General features: G+C 41.0%; 1 protein-coding gene and 2 long non-coding RNA genes across 5 annotated transcripts; 2 read left to right on the top strand and 1 right to left on the bottom strand.

Moving 5' to 3' along the window:
- The first annotated feature begins 6,651 nt into the window (after window positions 1–6,651).
- Window positions 6,652–11,118, top strand: LOC122757318. Its single transcript, XM_044009142.1, has 3 exons — window positions 6,652–6,791; window positions 10,085–10,088; window positions 10,450–11,118. Exons 1-3 carry the CDS (start codon window positions 6,780–6,782, stop codon window positions 10,911–10,913), a joined length of 480 nt encoding a protein of 159 aa, XP_043865077.1. The 5' UTR covers window positions 6,652–6,779; the 3' UTR covers window positions 10,914–11,118.
- A 5,868-nt stretch (window positions 11,119–16,986) lies between these two features.
- LOC116804714 lies at window positions 16,987–17,577 on the top strand. Its single transcript, XR_004364723.2, has 2 exons — window positions 16,987–17,373; window positions 17,434–17,577. It is a non-coding gene; the product is annotated as an uncharacterized LOC116804714 (long non-coding RNA).
- A 2,254-nt stretch (window positions 17,578–19,831) lies between these two features.
- LOC122757319 lies at window positions 19,832–20,656 on the bottom strand. 3 transcript variants are annotated; one of them, XR_006357312.1, is made up of 3 exons: window positions 20,120–20,656; window positions 19,956–20,023; window positions 19,832–19,860 (listed from the first exon to the last, which is right to left on the bottom strand). It is a non-coding gene; the product is annotated as an uncharacterized LOC122757319 (long non-coding RNA). The 3 variants fall into 3 exon arrangements; XR_006357311.1 differs by having other exon boundaries at window positions 19,956–20,009; XR_006357310.1 differs by lacking the exon at window positions 20,120–20,656 and having other exon boundaries at window positions 19,956–20,036.
- Window positions 20,657–22,818: the final 2,162 nt, after the last annotated feature.

Raw genomic sequence — 22,818 nt, 5'->3', positions numbered from 1 at the left:
CTCAAGCACTTTATTGTTAATTTGTATTATCTTTAAATTGCTCTTTTATAAGTATTTTGTAACATTAAGCTGCACTGTTATTTTTGTGCTCTTATGGCCATTTAAATTGATTCATTTAATGAAAAGTTTCGGTAAATATTGACCTTTTGTATATTTTTAAGTATCTTATAGGCGCTACTCATATTCTTAAGAAATGCTATTGTAAAGTATTGTTTGAATAAAAAGTATCTCCGTACCCTCTTCCCCTCGTCATGCAGCTGCAGGTCAGCTGATCATGAATGAGATAGGAAGGGATGGGGATCATTATTGTGTGTTCTGCCTAGACATACAAACAGAAAGGCAGAAAGGTGACCAAACACCAGCGAAGTGTGCCAACTGCTCTGGCCCCCACGCCGCGAGCTACAAAGGTTGCCCTTCTTATAAAGAAGCGTGCAAGAAGCGCGAAAACGAAGGCGCCAAGCAGCTAGCAAAGATTATTAACAATCTAGCCAAGCCTGCTCCCACTGCAACTGCTCAGGGCAGTCGCCCAAATATGCCCAATTTGTTAAATATGCCAAATCTTTTACAGCAAGTCCCCCCCTCAGTCACGACCGCAAACAGTTAGTGGGCCCAGCTATTCGGCTGCCCTTCGGGCGGGTTTAGAGTTTGCTCAGCCTATCGGGCCGGCAGCAATTAGCAGCAAACAGCGTCAGTCCAGACAAAAAGCCACCAAACGTAGCCAACAACAACAACAACTCATGCATCAACAACAGCAGCAGCAACAAGTACGTTTGCCTAGGCAGGCAAGCGCACAGCGGCCGCTGCAGCAAATGCGTAGCCGCAGCCTGAGCACGCGCCGTAGGCGTCCACAACACATAGATGGGGGTGCGCATCCTAATAGTGGGGGTGTTTATCCTCAACGTTTCGAGCAGCCAATGAATGCGAATATGCCAAGTATGTCAGTGCAAGCTGGCCCCAGATTAGTGTCCAATCAGAATCGCGACAAATCGGATAAAATTATTGATTTGCTGACCAACCTCATGGCCTTCCTGTTGGCCAAATTTGGTCCCATTGAGAGCTCTAATGTCTAACAACATATCCACTTCCCCAAATGCCAGTAGACGCAGCGCTGCACTGCAGCCTCGCGTATCTCAACGTGTCAACAACATCAAGATATCTTTCTGGAATGCTGCTGGTGTCAAGAAAAAACTTAATGAGCTCAATCTGTATCTCGTCAAGCACGATATAGACATTATGCTTGTGTCTGAGACGCATCTGATTGATAGCGATAGCATTGCTATCAATGGCTATATCGTTTATTTAGCAAACCACCCCTCAAACAGGAGGAGAGGAGGTGCAGCTTTCATAATTAAACAAAATATATGCCATTATGCGATGCGTTGTACATCAAATGACTCGCATCAATCTGTTGAAGTTTCAGTCAGCTTGCAAAACGGCAGACACATCAACATCGTAGCTATCTACTGCCCGCCGCAACTCATTTGGTCTGGACAAGATTTCAACAACCTGCTATTAGCTCTGGGTGACACTTTTATAGTCGGTGGTGACTGGAACGCGAAAAGTCAGTGGTGGGGCAACGCCAGATCCTGTATCCGTGGCCGCACACTAGTCAACAGTATCCTGCAAGTGAACTGCAACATCTTGGCAACTGGATCGCCCACCCATTATCCATTTAATGCACGCCAAACTCTGTCTGCCATTGACTTTGCGCTTTTTAAAGGCATCAGGCGTGAATTGCTGGCCATCTCTGACTCATTTGAGCTCAGCTCTGACCATCTTCCGTTGCAAGTTCAGCTGGTCGAGAAGCCAATCACTAGCAAAGCAAAAGGCCATCTTCTGCATCTGAATGCAAACATTAACAGATTCCAGAGCTATCTAAACGACAGAATCTTGCTCAACACTGAGATCAACAGTGAGGACGACGTCGATGATGCTGTTAATATTTTCGTCAAAAACATTGAAGATGCTGCAAACTATGCGAATCCACAGAGCCCACGCAAGATAACGAGAGCTAGATTTCGAGTTAATAGACAGACTCTGCAACTTGTCGAGGCCCACAAGCAAATCAAGCGCTATCTCGTTCGAAATCGCAATCCTTTGGCGAAGCAGCTCTGCAACAGGCTGTCGAATCGCATTCGCAAAGAGCTCATAGATGCTAGGCAGAAGTATGAGGAAGAGCTATTTAGATCTATCGATCCAACTGATAGATATAGTATGCAGAAACTCTGGCGACTGACCAACGAAATTAAGCGACAGCCTGCCCCAAATCTACCGCTATTGAAGTCCTCCAGTGGCAATGGCTCTAACGCTCATAACGTTTGGTGCAAGACTACTGCCGAGAAGGCTGAAACATTTGCTGCAAGTCTTGAACAGCGATTCCATCCCATCGTGACCACGTCGCCCAGTGATCTGGCTGAGATTGAGGCTCAAGTTAGCCAGCCATCTTTGACTCCTTCAGTCTCTTTTCGGCCAGTCACTGCGGCTGAAGTCATCAGTCACATCAGCACGCTTGAGAACAAGAAAGCGGCTGGATTGGATCAAATTGATAACCACACCATCAAAGCGCTGCCAATGAAGGCTATTTTGTATCTTGTTTTGATCTGCAACAACTCCTTTAGACTGGGTCATTTCCCCTCTTGCTGGAAGCTAGCGATGGTGAAGATGGTGCACAAGCCTGGCAAGCCTACGCAACATGTTTCATCATACAGGCCAATAAGTCTTCTATCTGGCCTCTCGAAGATACTGGAGCACTTAATATTGAGCCGTATGCTTGAGCAAGATGCTCTTATAAATGCGATTCCAAGCCATCAATTCGGATTCCGCAAAGCTCACTCAGCTGAACAGCAATTGGGTCGAGTCACCCAGTACATTATTAAAGCATTTGATGACCATAAATACTGCTCTGCTGTCTATATGGACATTAAAGAAGCTTTTGATCGAGTGTGGCATACAGGCTTGAAATACAAACTCAAGTCACTACTGCCGATCGCTCTCTATCGCATTCTCTGTTGCTATCTAACAGATCGCTCTTTTATTGTTGAGTGCCACGGTGGATGTCGCTCAGGAATCAGGCAGATTCACGCTGGTGTGCCACAAGGCAGCCTGCTTGGGCCAGTGCTGTATAATATATACACCAGCGATATACCAGCTACAACTTGTCTTCATGGAGTTCGTATTGCCACCTATGCTGATGACGTCATTGTTCTTGCAGCAGACTATCGACAAGCAGATGCGCTTAACTCACAGCAAGCTTACATGGATAGACTGGCTGAATGGGCGCGCAAGTGGTGCATTACAATTAATGCGAATAAAACTATGCACATCATGCATACACTCAGGCCTATAGCACCATATCAGGCTATTCGCATTGGCAACGAAACTATTGAAAATGGCACCTCGCATCCATATCTGGGCGTTACGTTAGATTCTAGACTGCGCCTCACCCAACATGTCACTACGGTCGTTACTAGGGTTAGGGCTAGGCTTAAAAAGATAGATTGGCTCATTAATAAAGATAGTAAACTATCTCTAAAAACTAAAACTATCATATACAAGCAGCTTGTTGCCCCACTATGGCAATACTCGCTACCTGTATGGGGTGCTCTTCTATCTGAGACCCAATTCAGCCGCATCAGAGTTATTCACGATAAAGCTTTAAGAGCCATATCTGGTGCTCAGTACTTTGTCTCTAATGCACGCATCAGATCTGCACTGGATGTCTTGTCTGCTGATGAAATATTCAATAATCTCTGCACAAAGTACTTCGACAGACTACGTGTACACAGCAACAACGATGCTAGAAAGATTGTCTATGATCCGTTCATCCCACAGCGGCTAACTATGCCCAGATACACGAATCTCATTAACACTCTGCTGGCTGATGATATTGCTCTGCGCAGTCAGCGACAGCGGCAAAGAGAAGCTGATGAAAATGCTGAGTTTAGAGAAAGATACCGTCGCCTACATCCGCCAGAGTATGGCCCGATCACCTTTCGCGAGCACAGCCGACGACTAATAGCGGAGCGATTCACGAGATTGTATCCAGATCCTCCTCGCAACTCCAGTGAGAATCGACGCAACAATGCTCCACCGATCGGCCTGGCTGCACACACACCTGCTTCTGGAGTGGCTCATAATATAGGTGACGCAGCTGCTTTGCAGCCGCGCCTGCCTATATTCCAGCAGTTGGCGCCGTTACCACCCACCATGGCCCCCATGCGCCCACCCATCATCGACCTAGATGACCTACCGGACTGATTAAATCTACTCTTCTCAAGAGGCTTCTAGCCAGACACACAAATAAGTATCAAATCTAATTGTCATTCAAATTGATCATTTGTATATACAAATATCACAATTAGCAACAGGCTATTGCACTATTTACTTAGAAGAGTAACTAAACCAACAAATAACATACAATTTAGATGTCTATTTTCAGCTCAAAAGTTTATTTTCAGCACATATATACATATGTGCAGCGAACATATATAGTGGTGCTTGCGCCTACAACATATGTACAATTTGAATGAGCCTGAAACTAACTTAAATAAATGCCCTATTGGCCGCGGAGCCCACTTGGCTAGTTCTCCTTGCTCTAGTGGTTGTACTCTGCAAAGAAAAATCAACATTAGAAATCTTTTAACACTTTTATTAAATTTTGCAAAACTCACATACCAGCCAGTCTGATCGCAATCTATGCAATTCCTCTGTCTTCAGTTTCTGAGCTCCCTTGCATTTTGCACTGCAGCAGCTATATATATAAAAAGACAGCAATTAATCAGTATACATTTTTAATATTATTAATTTCACTTACTTACTTATTAATATTTATACATATGTATCAATTAGCAGCATCAAATTTGCATTTAATGCAATTTGCAATCAGCTGACTTTGTTTTGTTTTGATTGTGCACTCCGATAGGTATTTACATATAACCAGGGATGCATCGTCACATGTACAATTGCACTTGCAATATATTGAATTAATACTTTTGAAATCAAAACTACTAAAACGAATTGAAAAGCTAATTTTTATTCAAATTATTAAATCCTATAAACTTATAACTATATATAATTAAATTAAAAACAATTATATTATAGCAGCAACTAAATTAAAATATATGTATGCATATGCGATACATTGCACTATTATTGCTATATATGCATTGTAAATATGTAAACTAAACTTAATAATAATTAAAAATACTAGTAAATTAATTAATTACACTAACTCTAGATCTTATCGCCAATAATTATTATCTATTGCTAATTCTTATTGTTCATAGTCTTTTACTTGCCATATATTCATGTTATTACATTCGATAACTCGCCGATAATTACATATGTAACAACTTTGCACTTTGTGTTGACAGTTGTGCAGATTCTTATAGCCATTGAAACTTAAATGTAAATATGTAAAGTATATTATTATTCTTATCAATTTTTATTAACTTTATGCAATTAAAACTATTTTTTAACTTATACATGTAATGGAGAAAATGACCAGACCTTGTCTCGACTTTTCTCTATAACTCCAATTGGCCACTTTGAGCTGATTTCTCACTGCATCTTGCAGATGCTTATAAATGAAATATCTGAATTATATTAAATAATGCTACTTCTTACTATTGTAAAATATTAATCTTAATTAACTACTTAGTCTATTATCAGCTATTCAAGCACTCTTTTGTATCTTATTACCTTAAATTTGCTCTTTATCTTTATATATTGTAAAATTAAGCTGCACTGTTATTTTTGTGCACTTATTGCTATTTAAATTAATTCATATTATGAAAAGTTACGACAAATATCGACCTTTTGTATACTTTTAAGTATCTATAGGCGCTAATCATATTCTTAAGAAATGCTATTGTAAAGTATTGTTTGAATAAAAAGTATCTCCACTCTCTCTTCCCCTCGCCATGCAGCTGCAGGACAGCTGATCATGTTTGAGATGGGAAGAAGGGGAGATCATTATTGTGTGTTCTCTGGTAACATACGAACAGAAAAAAAAAAAAAGTGTGCAGGCAATAGAATAACAAGAAAATCAAGCCATAGGTATCTGGGTGTGCAGCTAGATGACAGGCTGCTCTTACACACCCATATTACAACGCTGATCGGCAAGCTTCGATCTAGAAGCAATCAAATAAGCTGGCTTTTGAATACAAACAGCAAACTGCCATTAAAAATTAAAGTCATGCTCTATAAGCAACTAATTGCCCCAATATGGCAATATGCGCTGCCTGTCTGGGGCTCTCTTGTCACAGATCGCAGTTTTCAGCGCATCCAGGTTGCGCAAAACAAAATTCTCCGAACCATAGCGGGGGCGCCATGGTACGTGAGCAATGACAAGCTACATATGGACCTAAAAGTTAGCTCTATTGATTCCATTTACGAAGTTATGTGCGCCAACTATGTGCGCCGGCTTCTTAATCATCCAAATCTAGCAGCACGGCAAATTGCCTCCGAGCCATTTATACCGCAGCGTTTACAGAGACAGCGATATACTGCTATGATAAATACGCACTTAAGCTCTATTGTAACGCAAGTGAGAAGAGAGCAAATATGGGCCAGAATCCGCTCGCAAAGAAATGCTGTCGGTTTCTCCAGGGATTGTGCGATTGCAAGTGCAAAATCTAGAGAAATTGCGCTAGCTGCTGCGAAATCAATAGCAAATGTTACTAACGAAGAAAACTTAGAAGTTAATACTTGTATCACTATTGACTTAACTGATAATGACTGCTCTGTTTCCATCCCTGATGTCGCCTCTCGTCGCATAGATGGCACCAGAGCTCTTAACACAATAGATGTCCATGCAGTTTCCAGTACTGATTCAGTATCGGTTGCTGAATCTCATCGTGTTGCCAACACTGATGCTGACATTATCATTATCTGTGATTCGGAGTCTATTGCGGATGAATCAGCTGCCACTAATGCTGTGTCCTACACTGCTAAAAATTTGTGTTCTGGTGGTGCCATTTTGATTGACGGTGCCAGCGCCATTGCCTACACCGCAGATGCCATTGATGACAACAACAACAACAACAATGACGACGACAATGATGTCCATGCAGTTGCTTATGCGGCTGCAGCCATTGCATGTGCTGGCCGATTGGGTGCCAGTGCTGATGGCATTGCTGGTGCCACTGTCAGCTTTAATGCCAGTCAACATTCAGGCATTGGTGCGAGACCATCTGATGTCCATGTCGATGCCGATTCTGATGATGATGCCAATTCTGGTGCTAGTGCTAATGCTAGTGCTGGTGCCATTTCCATTGCCAGTGCCAGTGATGATGATGAGAAGATGATGCTGGAAATAAGAACAAAAATCCAATTAGAATGGCAACTGCAATTGCAGTTGCTGATTCTGCAACAGATGCCATCAATTCCACTCAGCTGTACTCCTCCTCCTTGGATGTTGTCACTCATCATGCCAGATTGCCGGTGTTTCGGCGACTGGCTGTCACCGCCTTTGATGCTCGTCCCCCTCCACCGGATGAGCTGCCATCTGATGAATAACCTGTTCAAGAATTGGACAAAAAACACTTACACACATACACTCACTTACAATATTAATATTAGTATTATTAGTCTTTATTAGTAATATTTAGTATTTTTATTATTTAATTGTTAATCTCTATCTAGTTTTAATAATGTTATTCAAATTCACTTAGCTTGTAATCACACAATTTCGCATACGACGCCATTTCAATATCGATAAGTTTCACCCACTCACTCACTCACACACATACACACACATACTTAGTTCTTAGCAGTTTGCATCCATGTTAAGATTCGAATAAGATGTGGCAGCCCTGCGTGGCTGTTTAACATCACAGCAAGCCAATTGAGCTCAATTATGCAAAAGAATCGATAATTGATAATCGATAGCATAGTTGAGCGCCAATTTATTCCAAATTCAAATACTCGGTATATATTAGGGATACACATTGCTGATGCAAATTGACTGTTGCAGCGTCAGTCCTTTTTTCAGCCATCTGCCGGCTGTTGCATCATCTAACTCACTCTCTCTTTTCCATAGAGGGAGCTTGTTATTTGATGCAACTGGAGGCTGGAATTGGCTGAATTTAGGGAATGAAAGTTCTTTGAAAGTTCTATGGTGGAGGCGCTGGGCAGTCTTGCTCCGAGAATAGTCTGCAGATGAGCGGCTTGAAGGCGACACGCGACACGCGATCCGCGATCCGATCAGTGGCGGCCGACGGCAGACGCCCACCTCTGGATGTCCAAGAATCTAGATTGGCTAGACAGAGAGTAGACAGTAGACAAAACAACAACCTGCTATCTTCTCTGGGTGACACTTTTATAGTCGGTGGTGACTGGAATGCGAAAAGTCAGTGGTGGGGCAACGCCAGATCTTGTCTCCGTGGCCGAACGCTAGTCAATAGTATTCTACAAGTGAATTGCAACATTCTGGCAACTGGGTCGCCCACCCATTTTCCGTTTAATTCACGCCAAACTCCGTCTGCCATTGACTTTGCGCTTTTTAAAGGCATCAGGCGAGATTTGCTGGCCATCACTGACTCTTTCGAGCTTAGCTCTGATCATCTCCCGTTGCAAGTCCAGCTGGTTGAGAAGCCTGTCACCAGCAGAGCAAAAGGCCACTTGCTAGATTTGAATGCTAACATCAACAAATTTCAGAGCTATCTAAATGACAAAATTTTGCTCAACACTGAGATCAACAGTGCAGACGATATTGATGATGCGGTGAATATTTTTGTCCGAAACATTGAAGATGCTGCAAACTATGCGAATGCACAGCACCCACGCAAAATAACGAGGACTAGATTTCGCGTAGATAGACAGACTCTGCAACTCATCGACGCCCATAAGCAAGTCAAGCGCTATCTCACACGCAATCGCAATCCGATCCTCAAGATGCTCTGCAACAGGCTGTCGAATCGCATACGCAAAGAGCTCATATATGCTAGGCAGAAGTATGAGGAAGAGCTATTTAGATCTATCGATCCAACTGATAGATATAGTATGCAGAAGCTCTGGCGACTGACCAACGAGATCAAGCGGCAGCCTGCCCCAAATCTACCGCTATTGAAGTCCTCCAGCGGCAATGGCTCTAATGCGCAAAACGTCTGGTGCAAGACAACTGCCGAAAAGGCCGAAACGTTTGCTGCAAGTCTTGAGCAGCGTTTTCAACCTATTGTGACTACGCCACCCAGTGTTCTGGCTGAAATCGAGGCTCAAGTTAGCCAGCCATCTTCGACTGCTTCAGTCTCATTTCGGCCAGTCACTGCGGCTGAAGTCATCAGTCACATCAGCACGCTAGAGAACAAAAAGCTGCTGGATTGGATCAAATTGATAATCACACTATTAAAGCGCTGCCATTGAAGGCCGTGTTGTATCTTGTGCTCATTTGCAACAACTCACTACGACTGAGTCATTTCCCCTCGAGCTGGAAGCTAGCTGTGGTGAAGATGGTGCATAAGCCTGGCAAGCCTACGCACCATGTTGCATCATACAGGCCAATAAGTCTGCTGTCTGGCCTCTCTAAGATACTTGAGTATCTGATTTTGAGCCGTATGCTGGAGCAAGATACTCTTGTAAATGCGATTCCAAATCATCAATTTGGATTCCGCAAGGCGCATTCAGCTGAGCAGCAATTGGGTCGAGTTACTCAATTTATTATTAAAGCGTTTGATGACCGCAAATACTGCTCTGCTGTCTATATGGATATCAAGGAAGCCTTTGATCGAGTGTGGCATACAGGCTTGAAATATAAGCTCAAGATGATATTGCCGGATGCTCTCTACCGCATCCTCTGCTGCTATTTAGTTGATCGGACGTTTATTGTTGAGTGTCACGGTGGCTGTCGCTCAGGTATTAAGCAAATTCACGCTGGTGTGCCTCAAGGTAGCTTGCTCGGGCCTATCTTGTATAATATATACACCAGCGACATACCAAGGCCAACTCGCCTACGTGGGATATTGATTGCCACTTATGCTGACGACGTCATCGTTCTTTCGGCTGACTCTCGACAAGCAGTCGCGCTCAGTCAGCAGCAGGCGTATATGGATAGTTTGGCTGAATGGGCGAGCAAGTGGTGCATTACAATTAATGCAAACAAGACTATGCATATCATGCATACGCTTAGAGTTATAGCGCCATATCAGGCTATTCGCATTGGCAACGAAACCATTGAAAATGGCACTTCTCATTCATATTTGGGTGTTACTCTAGATACGAAACTGCGCTTCTCACAACATGTCACTACGGTCGTTACTAGGGTCAGGGCTAGGCTTAAAAAGATAGATTGGCTCATTAACAAAGATAGCAAATTGACGCTGAGAACAAAAGTCATTATTTACAAACAGCTAGTTGCTCCACTTTGGCAATACTCGCTGCCTGTATGGGGAGCTCTGATATCTGAGGCGCAATTCAGCCGCATACGAGTCGTACACAACAAAGCTCTGAGAGCCATTTCTGGTGCTCAGTACTTTGTTTCGAACGCGCGCATCAGAGCTGAGTTGCAAGTCCTGTCTGCGGATGATATATTCAACAATCTCTGCGCCAAATACTATGATCGACTCCGGGTCCATACCAACAACTTGGCCAAAAACATTGCCTATGACCCGTTCATCCCACAGCGGATAACATTGGCAAGATACACGAGTCTCGTAAACACGCATTTGGCCAATGACATTGCTCTACGCACCCAGCGACTACTACAACGGGAGGCCGATGAAATAGCTGAAAGTAGGGAGCGATTCCTTCGCCGACGGGAGGCTCAGCAACACAACGAAGCTGCACAAGCAGCAGCCCAACAGCCGCAACGACTACCTGTCTTCGAGGGTATTGCGCCAATGCCGCTGCCACTACCACCACCATCACCACTTGCTGCCTATAGGGTCCTATTTAGATCACATAGGGATCAGTCATAAAATTTGCATTTAATGCAATTTCCAATCAGCTGTCTTAACTTTTTGTAATTTAAGCTAATTTTAGCTCAAGCCCATACTTGAGAAAATGACCAGACTTTGTCTCGACTTTTCTCTTTTATTCCAATTGGCCACTTTGGGCTACTTTTCTCTGTGCATCTTGTAGATGCTTATTAATGAAATAATTGAATTATATTAATTAATGCTATCTATTACTATTGTTAAACTTAAACCTTACTTATCTATTTAGTCGTTAATCAGTTACCCAAGCACTTTATTGTTAATTTCTAATATCTTTAAATTGCTCTATTATAAGTATTTTGTAAAATTAAGCTGCACTGTTATTTTTGTGCACTTATGGCCATTTAAATTTAATCATTTAATGATAAGTTTCGATAAATATAGTCCTTTTTTAGATTTTAATTATCTCATAGGCGCTATTTATATTCATAAGAAATGCTATTGTGAAGTATTAATTGAATAAAAAGTATCTCCGTACTATCTTCCCCTCGCCATGCAGCTGCTGGTCAGCTGATCATGTATGAGATGCGAAGAAGCGGAGATCATCAATGTGTGTTCTCTTGTAACATACGAACAGAAAAGCCCTAAAAAGAAGAATGCTCAGCTGGATGCTATAGATCTGGGTGACAGTGAAGAGGAGAACCTACTAGCAGACGACACCGTTGTGACTACAAGGACTGAGGACACGCATCAAAAGGCATCTGGCCTTGTAAATAAAGCTCGCATTGCTGCAAACGTGAAAGCTACACCGCCTAATTCTGCTGCTGCTGCTGCCGCTACCACTTCAACTGAAGCAACTGACGCGCACCTCAACGCGAAGCCTGCGCCGCTATTTCTGGCAAATGTCACTGACATTATGCCACTTTTAATTCGCCTGGATGACGCTGTCGGAGAGGAGAATTATACCACAAAGCCCACTGCAAACCATGGTATCAGGGTGCAGTGCAAGGACATCGCTACTCATCGCAAGCTGGTAAAGTACCTTGACGAAAATAAAATTGAAAACTATACTTTCCAATTGAAATGTGAGCGCGGGTTTAGAGCGATTATCCGCCATCTACACTATTCCACTCCGGATCAGTGGATCCGCGACCAATTAGCTAAGCTGGGGCATACCGTTCGATTCTTGAGGGGTATCAAATCTCGCTTCTCTAAGGAGCCACTTGACCTCTTTGAGGTTGAACTGGTCGCCAACGCAAATAATGCTGACTTGCTACAAGTCACGGCTCTGGGAAACCAGCGAGTAAGAGTCGAGAGGCCGTTCAAATCTGCAGAAGTAGCCCAATGCCATAGGTGCCAGAAGTTTGGGCACACAAAAAACTATTGCCGCCGCCCTTTTGCTTGCGTCAAATGCGGCGAAAATCACGCCTCTATTGACTGCAGCAAGCAAAAAGGCGACCAAACGCCAGCAAAATGCGCCAACTGCTCGGGCCCACACGCTGCGAGTTACAAGGGATGCCCCTCCTACAAAGAGGCCTGCAAGAAGCGAGAGCCCGAATCGGCGGCACAGCTCAGCCAGATTATAAGGACTTTAACAAAGCCAGCTCCCACTACAACTGTTCAGGGCAGTAGAACAAACTTGCCAAATCTTTTTCAGCAAGCCCCCCCTCAGCCACGACCTCAAACTGCTAATGCTGGGCCCAGCTACGCATCTGCCCTCCGGGCGGGTCTCCAATTTAAGCAGCCAGCGGCGCCGGCAGCCAATAATAGCCAGCAACGCCAATCAAGGCAGAATATCACTAAACGTGCCCAACAACAACAGCAACAACAACAACAAGCCAGATTGTCTAGGCAAGCAAGCGCTCAGCGGCCAGCGCAGCCAAACAGAAGCCGCAGCTTAAGTACTCGCCGTAGGCCCCCTCCTATTGTATCTGGGGTGACACACCATAGTAATGGGGTGGGCTTTCCTCTTAATTTTGAGCAGCCTAGATATGCTAACATGCCAGCTATGCCATTACAAGTTAACTCTAGATTAGAGGCCAAAATTGACAAACTTATAGAGATGATGACCACATTGACTGCTTGCCTATTAGCTAGAGTTGGTCCAAGTGAGCACATAAATGTCTAATAATGTATCTGATGCACATATTGCTAATAGACGCAGCTGCACACTGCAGACTGCTGTATCTAATAGTACCAACAACATTAACATCTCCATATGGAATGCTGCTGGTATTACAAATAAGCTTATTGAAGTAAAGCAATATGTTATTAAGCATAATATAGACATTATGCTAATATCTGAAACCCATCTGACGGACAAGGACAACATTGTAATTGACGGATACATAATTTATTTGGCAAACCACCCTACAAATAGGCGCAGAGGTGGCGCAGCTTTTATAATCAAACAAAACATCTGCCATTACGCTATGCGCTGCTCATCCTTGGACTCGCACCAAAGTGTTGAAGTATCAGTCAGCTTACAAAACGGCAAGCACGTAAATATTGTGGCCATTTACTGCCCACCGCAAGTAAGCTGGACTGCGCAAGACTTCAGCAATCTTCTGAATTTGCTGGGCGACACGTATCTTGTAGGTGGTGACTGGAACGCAAAGAGCCAATGGTGGGGAAACGCCAGATCCTGTATTAGAGGCAGAACGTTAGTAAACAGTATTTTCCAAGAAAATTGCAATATTCTGGCAACTGGGTCGCCAACGCATTACCCTTTCAACTCACGCCAAACTCCATCTGCCATAGACTTTGCGCTTTTCAAAGGCATCAGGCGAGATTTGCTGGCCATCACTGACTCTTTCGAGCTAAACTCGGATCACCTCCCATTGCAAGTCCAGCTGGTTGAGAAGCCGATCATCAGCAAAGCAAAAGGCCATCTTCTGGATTTGAATGCTAATATAAGCAAATTTCAAAGTTACCTAAACGACAGAATCTTACTCAACACTGAAATCAGCAGTCCAGATGATGTTGATGATGCTGTTGATATTCTTGTCAAAAACGTCCAAGATGCTGCAAACTTTGCCAATGCGCAGTGTCCACGCAAGATAACCAGATCTAGGTTTCGAGTCAAAAGCCAGACTCTCCAGTTGATTGAGGCCAAGAAGCAAATCAAACGCTATCTTCTACAAAGCCGAAATCCCCTGGCAAAACAGATCTGCAATAGGCTGTCAAATCGCATCAGCAAAGATATAAAATCTGCAAAGCAAAAATATGAAGAAGAATTATTCAGCTCTATCGACCCCACAGATAGATACAGTATGCAAAAGCTCTGGCGACTTACCAACGAAATCAAGCGACAGCCGGCTCCAAATCTGCCACTATTAAAGTCCAGCGATGGCAATGGCTCTAACGCCAATAATGTATGGTGCAAAACAACGGCGGAAAAAGCTGAAGTCTTTGCTGATAGCCTTGAGCAACGCTTCAAGCCTCTCATCTCTGCATCACCTGGCGACTTGGCCGAAATTGAGGCGCAAATTAGTCAGTCACCAGCGTCTGCCTTGGTCTCTTTTCGGCCAGTCACAGTGACAGAGGTCATTAATCATATTAGCACGCTGGAGAAGAAGAAAGCAGCTGGTTTAGATAATATCGACAATCACACTATCAAAGCGCTGCCAATGAGGGCAATACTATACCTTGTTTTAATATGCAACAACTCACTTCGAATGGGCCATTTTCCTACCAGCTGGAAGTTAGCACTGGTCAAGATGATACACAAGCCCGGCAAGCCCACGCAGCATGTATCATCATACAGGCCAATAAGTCTCTTGTCTGGCTTATCTAAAATATTAGAGTTCTTAATTCTGAGCCGTATGCTTGAGCAAGACGCACTTACCAATGCTATACCCAGCCACCAATTTGGCTTTCGCAAGGCCCACTCAGCTGAGCAACAGCTTGGGCGAGTCACGCAGTTCATTCTGAAATCATATGAAGAACATAAGTATTGCTCTGCCGTTTACTTGGACATAAAAGAAGCATTTGACAGAGTGTGGCACTCAGGTCTGAGATACAAACTCAAGATGCTCTTACCTGACGCTCTGTATCGAATCCTTTGCTCCTACTTAGCAAATCGATCATTTATTGTTGAATGCCATGGAGGATGCCGCTCTGCAACCAAGCAAATACACGCTGGGGTGCCTCAAGGCAGCCTGCTTGGGCCAGTGCTGTATAACATATACACCAGTGATATTCCAAGCCCAACTTATGCCTCTGGAAATAAAATCCTCTTAGCCACTTATGCCGATGACGTCGTAGTCCTCTCAGCAAACTGTCGGCAAGCAGATGCGTTAGCTCAGCAACAAGCATATATGGACAAATTAGCTCTGTGGGCGAAGAAATGGTGCATTACAATAAACACTAGTAAAACTATGCACATTATGCATACTTACAAAAGGATATCGCCATACCAGGATATCCGCATTGGCAATGAAGCAATTAAAAACGGCACTTCACATCCTTATTTGGGTGTCACTATGGACACAAAGCTGCACTTCGGCACTCATGTCACCACTGTCGTCTCGAGGATTAGGGCACGGCTGAATAAGATAGATTGGCTGATTAATAAAAATAGTAAATTGTCTCTAAAAACTAAAACGATAATTTACAAACAACTAGTTGCGCCACTGTGGCAATATACTATACCTGTCTGGGGTGCGCTCCTTTCCGAAACTCAGTTCGACCGCATCAGAGTTGCACACAACAGAGCACTGAGAACCATATCTGGCGCTCAATATTATATTTCAAATGCTCGCATCAGATCTGAGCTGGGCGTCTTATCTGTGGATGAATTATTTAATAATATTTGCATTAAATATTATGATAGACTGCGAGTACACAGCAACAATGAGGCTAGAAGCATAGCCCACTATCCGTTTGTACCACAGCGGCTAACTATGCCCAGATACTCTAGCCTCGTCAATACTCACCTGGCTAACGAAATCGAGTTGCGCGCACAGCGACAACAGCGAAGACAAGCGGAGTTCGACGAGGAGCTACACGCTAATTATCTTCGCCGACATCCGCCCGTATACGGCCCGATAACTTTTCGCGAGCACAGCCGCAACATTTTAGCAGAGAGATTCACGAGGTCATATCCGGCCTCAACCCGCAACTCCAGCGAAAATCTTCGCAGAATGGCAGCGCGACGCAGAAATGAGGCTCGTCGCAACGGCGCGCCATCGTATGACGCAGTCCCACACACTCCCACCTCTGGGGCGACACAAAATATAGGTGACGCTACTGCCTCGCAGTCGCGCCTGCCAATCTTTCGGCAACTGGCGCCACTGCCACCCACAGCGAGCACTTCGCGCACACACAACACAAATCCAGGAGATTCTTCGGCCGATGCAGGCTGGTCCTTCCCCAGCAACTGATTGCAAGCATATACGCTAAAAAAGAACATAAATCTGCATTAAAATTCAAATTGGCCATTGGTATATGCAAGCAACTTACCTGGAAACTGGTCGTCCTCACATATCCTATCTGCAAAGGGTATCCTAACAAATAAAACTCAAATTGAATTTTATATTCAATTAAAGTTTTATTTGGCACGTATGCACATACACACATGCAGCAAAACAACACTACAATGCACTGGCTTAAACTACACAATCAACTTAACTAAACTGGCGGCACTGCTCGGTGATTGGGATGTGGAGTCTTCTCAGCTGCTACCTCTCGTTCCACCGGATGATTCCCTGCAAATAAAAACAAAACAACATTAAGTATAAACACTTATATATATATATGTATAATTAACATTACCTCGCAGCCATTTTGCGTCACTCACTTCTTCGGCCTGTCGAACACACGTTCACTTGCACTTGGGAGAAATTGCTGAAACAGATGAATAATTTATTAATTAATATCTAATTATTAATAATTATCTCAGTATTCTTATTAGAATCCATACTCATCTCTTTCAGTTGCAACTTTTGCAATAAATTGCACTCTGCCTTTTCATCATATGTTCTTCAAACATATGTTTTTATCTGTGCATATCGATATGCATACCAGGGGTGCACAACCTCTCTTCGCGATTGTTTTTTTTTTTTTTGATAGTTCTATAAGACAAAATGAAAAGAAAAACTTATTGGAATTCAAATTTATTATTTCTTAATCAACTATAAACTATATTATTCCAAATTAAAAATAATATTAGTAATATTGCAACTGAAACCACATATGTGATAGCACTTGTGATATTTTTGCACAAATATCGCTATGAAATGAATATATAAGAATATTAATGAAATGAAAGCTTACCATTTAATAAATAATTATTAGCTATAATAGTATATACTAGTAAATTTTTAAGCACTATTACTCACATTTTATAACTAATTGTAAATTCCCATTGCCATTTATGCATTTTTCGATAATTACCTTTTGTTTTGATTTATGCATCCCGATAAACGTATAAACGCACAGCTGCACAATCTCTCCTAAATTGCACTTGCGGTTTAATTTAACTTTTTAGACTGAAATAAAGGTGATAAAATGAAAAGAATTATAGATATAAGTTCAAGAATTTAATTAAAAGTTATATTAGCTTAGACAAGTATGGAGAAAATGACCGGACGATGTCCCGACTCTTCTCTCTAAATCCAATTAGCGGATCTTCTCACTGCTAAGTTTGTTGCGCATCTTATAGGTGTTCCTACAAATAGAATTAAAAGTAAAATGAATTAATTAATTGTATCAATTGTTATTGTTTTAATCTACATAATAATTATAACTAAACCTACTCAATAGTTTTAAACTAGTTATTTAAGCACATCAAATGTTATTCATTTTTGTTTTTGATCTGCTCTTTTGTATAATATGTAACGCAATGCTGCACAGCAATTTAATGTTGCACTTGCGACTATTTAAACAGCTCATGTGAGCAAGTTTCGGCTAATATCGACCTAAGTAACTTAAGGCGCCATGTAAATTCAAAAAAAATGCTAACGAAGAGTATTATATGAATAAAGAATATCACTCTATTCTCTCCTCCTCTCCATTTAGCTGCTGGTCAGCTGTTATGGGCGAGAATGGAGGAAAGAGAGATTATTAATGTGTGTTCTGTCAAGGCATACAAACAGAAAAAACAGAAAAGACGATCAACATGCCAGCTGGCGATTTAGAAGTCGTAGCCGTAGTAATGCTCGGCTCACTGTTAATAATGATAGCGATATCAAAACATTAAATGCAAAGTTTGATACCTTAATTGAGTTAATGCTTGATGAGCGCAAACGATCTGTTCCCATGGAAGTCAGTAGTATAGAAAATCTTAATGCGAAGATGGATCAGCTTATTACTATGTTGACTTTATTAACAAACTGCATGATGGCTAAACACGTCAATGACACATCCAATATTGCCTAGTTCTCTTGGAAGCACTTACACATTAAGGATTCTGGTTTTGAATGCAGCTGGTCTGTATAATAAACTGGAAAGATTTTGAATCCCAAACAGGATACCAGTTCCAGAAGAGATGACGTTTCCAGACAGGATGCCATTCCTAATCAAGATATCTATACATTCACTAACACATAATTAATCAAACTACTTTTGTATTTCACTTCACATTTAATGTAACACTCACATTTGAGACCTACACACAATAGGCGTCAACAAATTTACTATATTATACAGTAGTATAGCAGTAAATAAATAAATATAGTCAGTCAGTCAGCCTCATGCGGACCTGACTATTCAAATCAAAAAAAAAAAAAAAAAAAAAAAACTTACACATTAAGGATTCTGGTTTTGAATGCAGCTGGTCTGTATAATAAACTGGAAAGATTTTGAATCCCAAACAGGATACCAGTTCCAGAAGAGATGACGTTTCCAGACAGGATGCCATTCCTAATCAAGATATCTATACATTCACTAACACATAATTAATCAAACTACTTTTGTATTTCACTTCACATTTAATGTAACACTCACATTTGAGACCTACACACAATAGGCGTCAACAAATTTACTATATTATACAGTAGTATAGCAGTAAATAAATAAATATAGTCAGTCAGTCAGCCTCATGCGGACCTGACTATTCAAATCAAAAAAAAAAAAAAAAACCTACACACAATAGGCGTCAACAAATTTACTATATTATACAGTAGTATAGCAGTAAATAAATAAATATAGTCAGTCAGTCAGCCTCATGCGGACCTGACTATTCAAATCAAAAAAAAAAAAAAAAAAAAAAGTCAGCAAGTACTGCAGCGTCAACAAAATGCTCAACCAGTACCTATAAATCTGAACAATCAACACCAACGGTCACTTCAGCAGTTGCGCCAAATTCGATCAAATGATGGTCATGGACATGAAGACGATCAACATGCCAGCTGGCGATTTAGAAGTCGTAGCCGTAGTAATGCTCGGCTCACTGTTAATAATGATAGCGATATCAAAACATTAAATGCAAAGTTTGATACCTTAATTGAGTTAATGCTTGATGAGCGCAAACGATCTGTTCCCATGAAAGTCAGTAGTATAGAAAATCTTAATGCGAAGATGGATCAGCTTATTACTATGTTGACTTTATTAACAAACTGCATGATGGCTAAACACGTCAATGACACATCCAATATTGCCTAGTTCTCTTGGAAGCACTTACACATTAAGGATTCTGGTTTTGAATGCAGCTGGTCTGTATAATAAACTGGAAAGATTTTGAATCCCAAACAGGATACCAGTTCCAGAAGAGATGACGTTTCCAGACAGGATGCCATTCCTAATCAAGATATCTATACATTCACTAACACATAATTAATCAAACTACTTTTGTATTTCACTTCACATTTAATGTAACACTCACATTTGAGACCTACACACAATAGGCGTCAACAAATTTACTATATTATACAGTAGTATAGCAGTAAATAAATAAATATAGTCAGTCAGTCAGCCTCATGCGGACCTGACTATTCAAATCAAAAAAAAAAACCATTTTCGCGCCCCTCTGCACTTTGTATGGTAGCAGCTGATTATATATAAAGATAATAATTAATTAATATTAATTATTAACTTTATTAATATCACTTTTACAATTGCTAATTTTTATTTTGCAAAACTCACCTGCTAGTCAGCTTGCACTTAATGCAATTCCGCTGTCTACAGTATTGCGCCCGCCTGTATTTCGTATGCTAGCAGCCACATATACATAAAAAGATAATAATTAATTAATATTAATTGTTCATATAATTAATTTCACTTATTTATTTATTAATATTTAAACTTACCAATCAGCAGCATAAAATTTGCATGTAATGCAATTCCCAATCAGCTGTTTTTTGTTTTTGTTTTGATTATGCACTCCGATAGGCACAATGCCAGGGGTGCATCGTCACTTACTCAGTTACTCTTGCGATATATCGAATGAATATTAATGAAATCAAAACTGCCAAAATGAATTGTTAAACTATTTTTATTTAATTATCTATATTAATTATCATAAACATTTTGTAATTTAAGTTAATTTTAGCTTAATCCCATGTTGGAGAAAATGACCAGACTTTGTCTCGAATTTTCTCTATTATTCCAATCGGCCGCTTTGGGCTATTTTCTCTGTGCATCTTGTAGATGCTTTTTAATGGAAAAAAAAAAAAAAAAAAAAAAATTATATTAATTAATGCCATTAATTACTATTGTTAAACTTATATCTTACTTATCTATTTAGTCGTTTATTAGTTACTCAAGCACTTTATTGTTAATTTGTATTATCTTTAAATTGCTCTTTTATAAGTATTTTGTAACATTAAGCTGCACTGTTATTTTTGTGCTCTTATGGCCATTTAAATTGATTCATTTAATGAAAAGTTTCGGTAAATATTGACCTTTTGTATATTTTTAAGTATCTTATAGGCGCTACTCATATTCTTAAGAAATGCTATTGTAAAGTATTGTTTGAATAAAAAGTATCTCCGTACCCTCTTCCCCTCGTCATGCAGCTGCAGGTCAGCTGATCATGAATGAGATAGGAAGGGATGGGGATCATTATTGTGTGTTCTGCCTAGACATACAAACAGAAAAAAAAAAAACCAACGGTCACTTCAGCAGTTGCGCCAAATTCGATCAAATGATGGTCATGGACATGAAGACGATCAACATGCCAGCTGGCGATTTAGAAGTCGTAGCCGTAGTAATGCTCGGCTCACTGTTAATAATGATAGCGATATCAAAACATTAAATGCAAAGTTTGATACCTTAATTGAGTTAATGCTTGATGAGCGCAAACGATCTGTTCCCATGAAAGTCAGTAGTATAGAAAATCTTAATGCGAAGATGGATCAGCTTATTACTATGTTGACTTTATTAACAAACTGCATGATGGCTAAACACGTCAATGACACATCCAATATTGCCTAGTTCTCTTGGAAGCACTTACACATTAAGGATTCTGGTTTTGAATGCAGCTGGTCTGTATAATAAACTGGAAAGATTTTGAATCCCAAACAGGATACCAGTTCCAGAAGAGATGACGTTTCCAGACAGGATGCCATTCCTAATCAAGATATCTATACATTCACTAACACATAATTAATCAAACTACTTTTGTATTTCACTTCACATTTAATGTAACACTCACATTTGAGACCTACACACAATAGGCGTCAACAAATTTACTATATTATACAGTAGTATAGCAGTAAATAAATAAATATAGTCAGTCAGTCAGCCTCATGCGGACCTGACTATTCAAATCAAAAAAAAAAAAAAAAAAGCATACGAGTCGTACACAACAAAGCTCTGAGAGCCATTTCTGGTGCTCAGTACTTTGTTTCGAACGCGCGCATCAGAGCTGAGTTGCAAGTCCTGTCTGCGGATGATATATTCAACAATCTCTGCGCCAAATACTATGATCGACTCCGGGTCCATACCAACAACTTGGCCAAAAACATTGCCTATGACCCGTTCATCCCACAGCGGATAACATTGGCAAGATACACGAGTCTCGTAAACACGCATTTGGCCAATGACATTGCTCTACGCACCCAGCGACTACTACAACGGGAGGCCGATGAAATAGCTGAAAGTAGGGAGCGATTCCTTCGCCGACGGGAGGCTCAGCAACACAACGAAGCTGCACAAGCAGCAGCCCAACAGCCGCAACGACTACCTGTCTTCGAGGGTATTGCGCCAATGCCGCTGCCACTACCACCACCATCACCTCTTGCTGCCTATAGGGTCCTATTTAGATCACATAGGGATCAGTCATAAAATTTGCATTTAATGCAATTTCCAATCAGCTGTCTTAACTTTTTGTAATTTAAGCTAATTTTAGCTCAAGCCCATACTTGAGAAAATGACCAGACTTTGTCTCGACTTTTCTCTTTTATTCCAATTGGCCACTTTGGGCTACTTTTCTCTGTGCATCTTGTAGATGCTTATTAATGAAATAATTGAATTATATTAATTAATGCTATCTATTACTATTGTTAAACTTAAACCTTACTTATCTATTTAGTCGTTAATCAGTTACCCAAGCACTTTATTGTTAATTTCTATTATCTTTAAATTGCTCTATTATAAGTATTTTGTAAAATTAAGCTGCACTGTTATTTTTGTGCACTTATGGCCATTTAAATTTAATCATTTAATGATAAGTTTCGATAAATATAGTCCTTTTTTAGATTTTAATTATCTCATAGGCGCTATTTATATTCATAAGAAATGCTATTGTGAAGTATTAATTGAATAAAAAGTATCTCCGTACTATCTTCCCCTCGCCATGCAGCTGCTGGTCAGCTGATCATGTATGAGATGCGAAGAAGCGGAGATCATCAATGTGTGTTCTCTTGTAACATACGAACAGAAAATGAAGTTGAAATTGAGGCTAAACCCAACAATAGTAGTATATTAGTTACTACCTTGCTGGGTCATCAGGAGGTCAAGATAGAGAAATCACTGCATAACATAGATGCTGTGCAGTGTCACCGTT

This window comes from Drosophila mojavensis, unplaced genomic scaffold (genome assembly GCF_018153725.1).
Source record: "Drosophila mojavensis isolate 15081-1352.22 unplaced genomic scaffold, ASM1815372v1 contig_44, whole genome shotgun sequence".
In the NCBI taxonomy this organism is placed as follows: domain Eukaryota; kingdom Metazoa; phylum Arthropoda; class Insecta; order Diptera; family Drosophilidae; genus Drosophila; species Drosophila mojavensis.
Note: the sequence above shows the minus strand (reverse complement) of the source record. Positions and strands in the feature narration are given on the sequence as shown.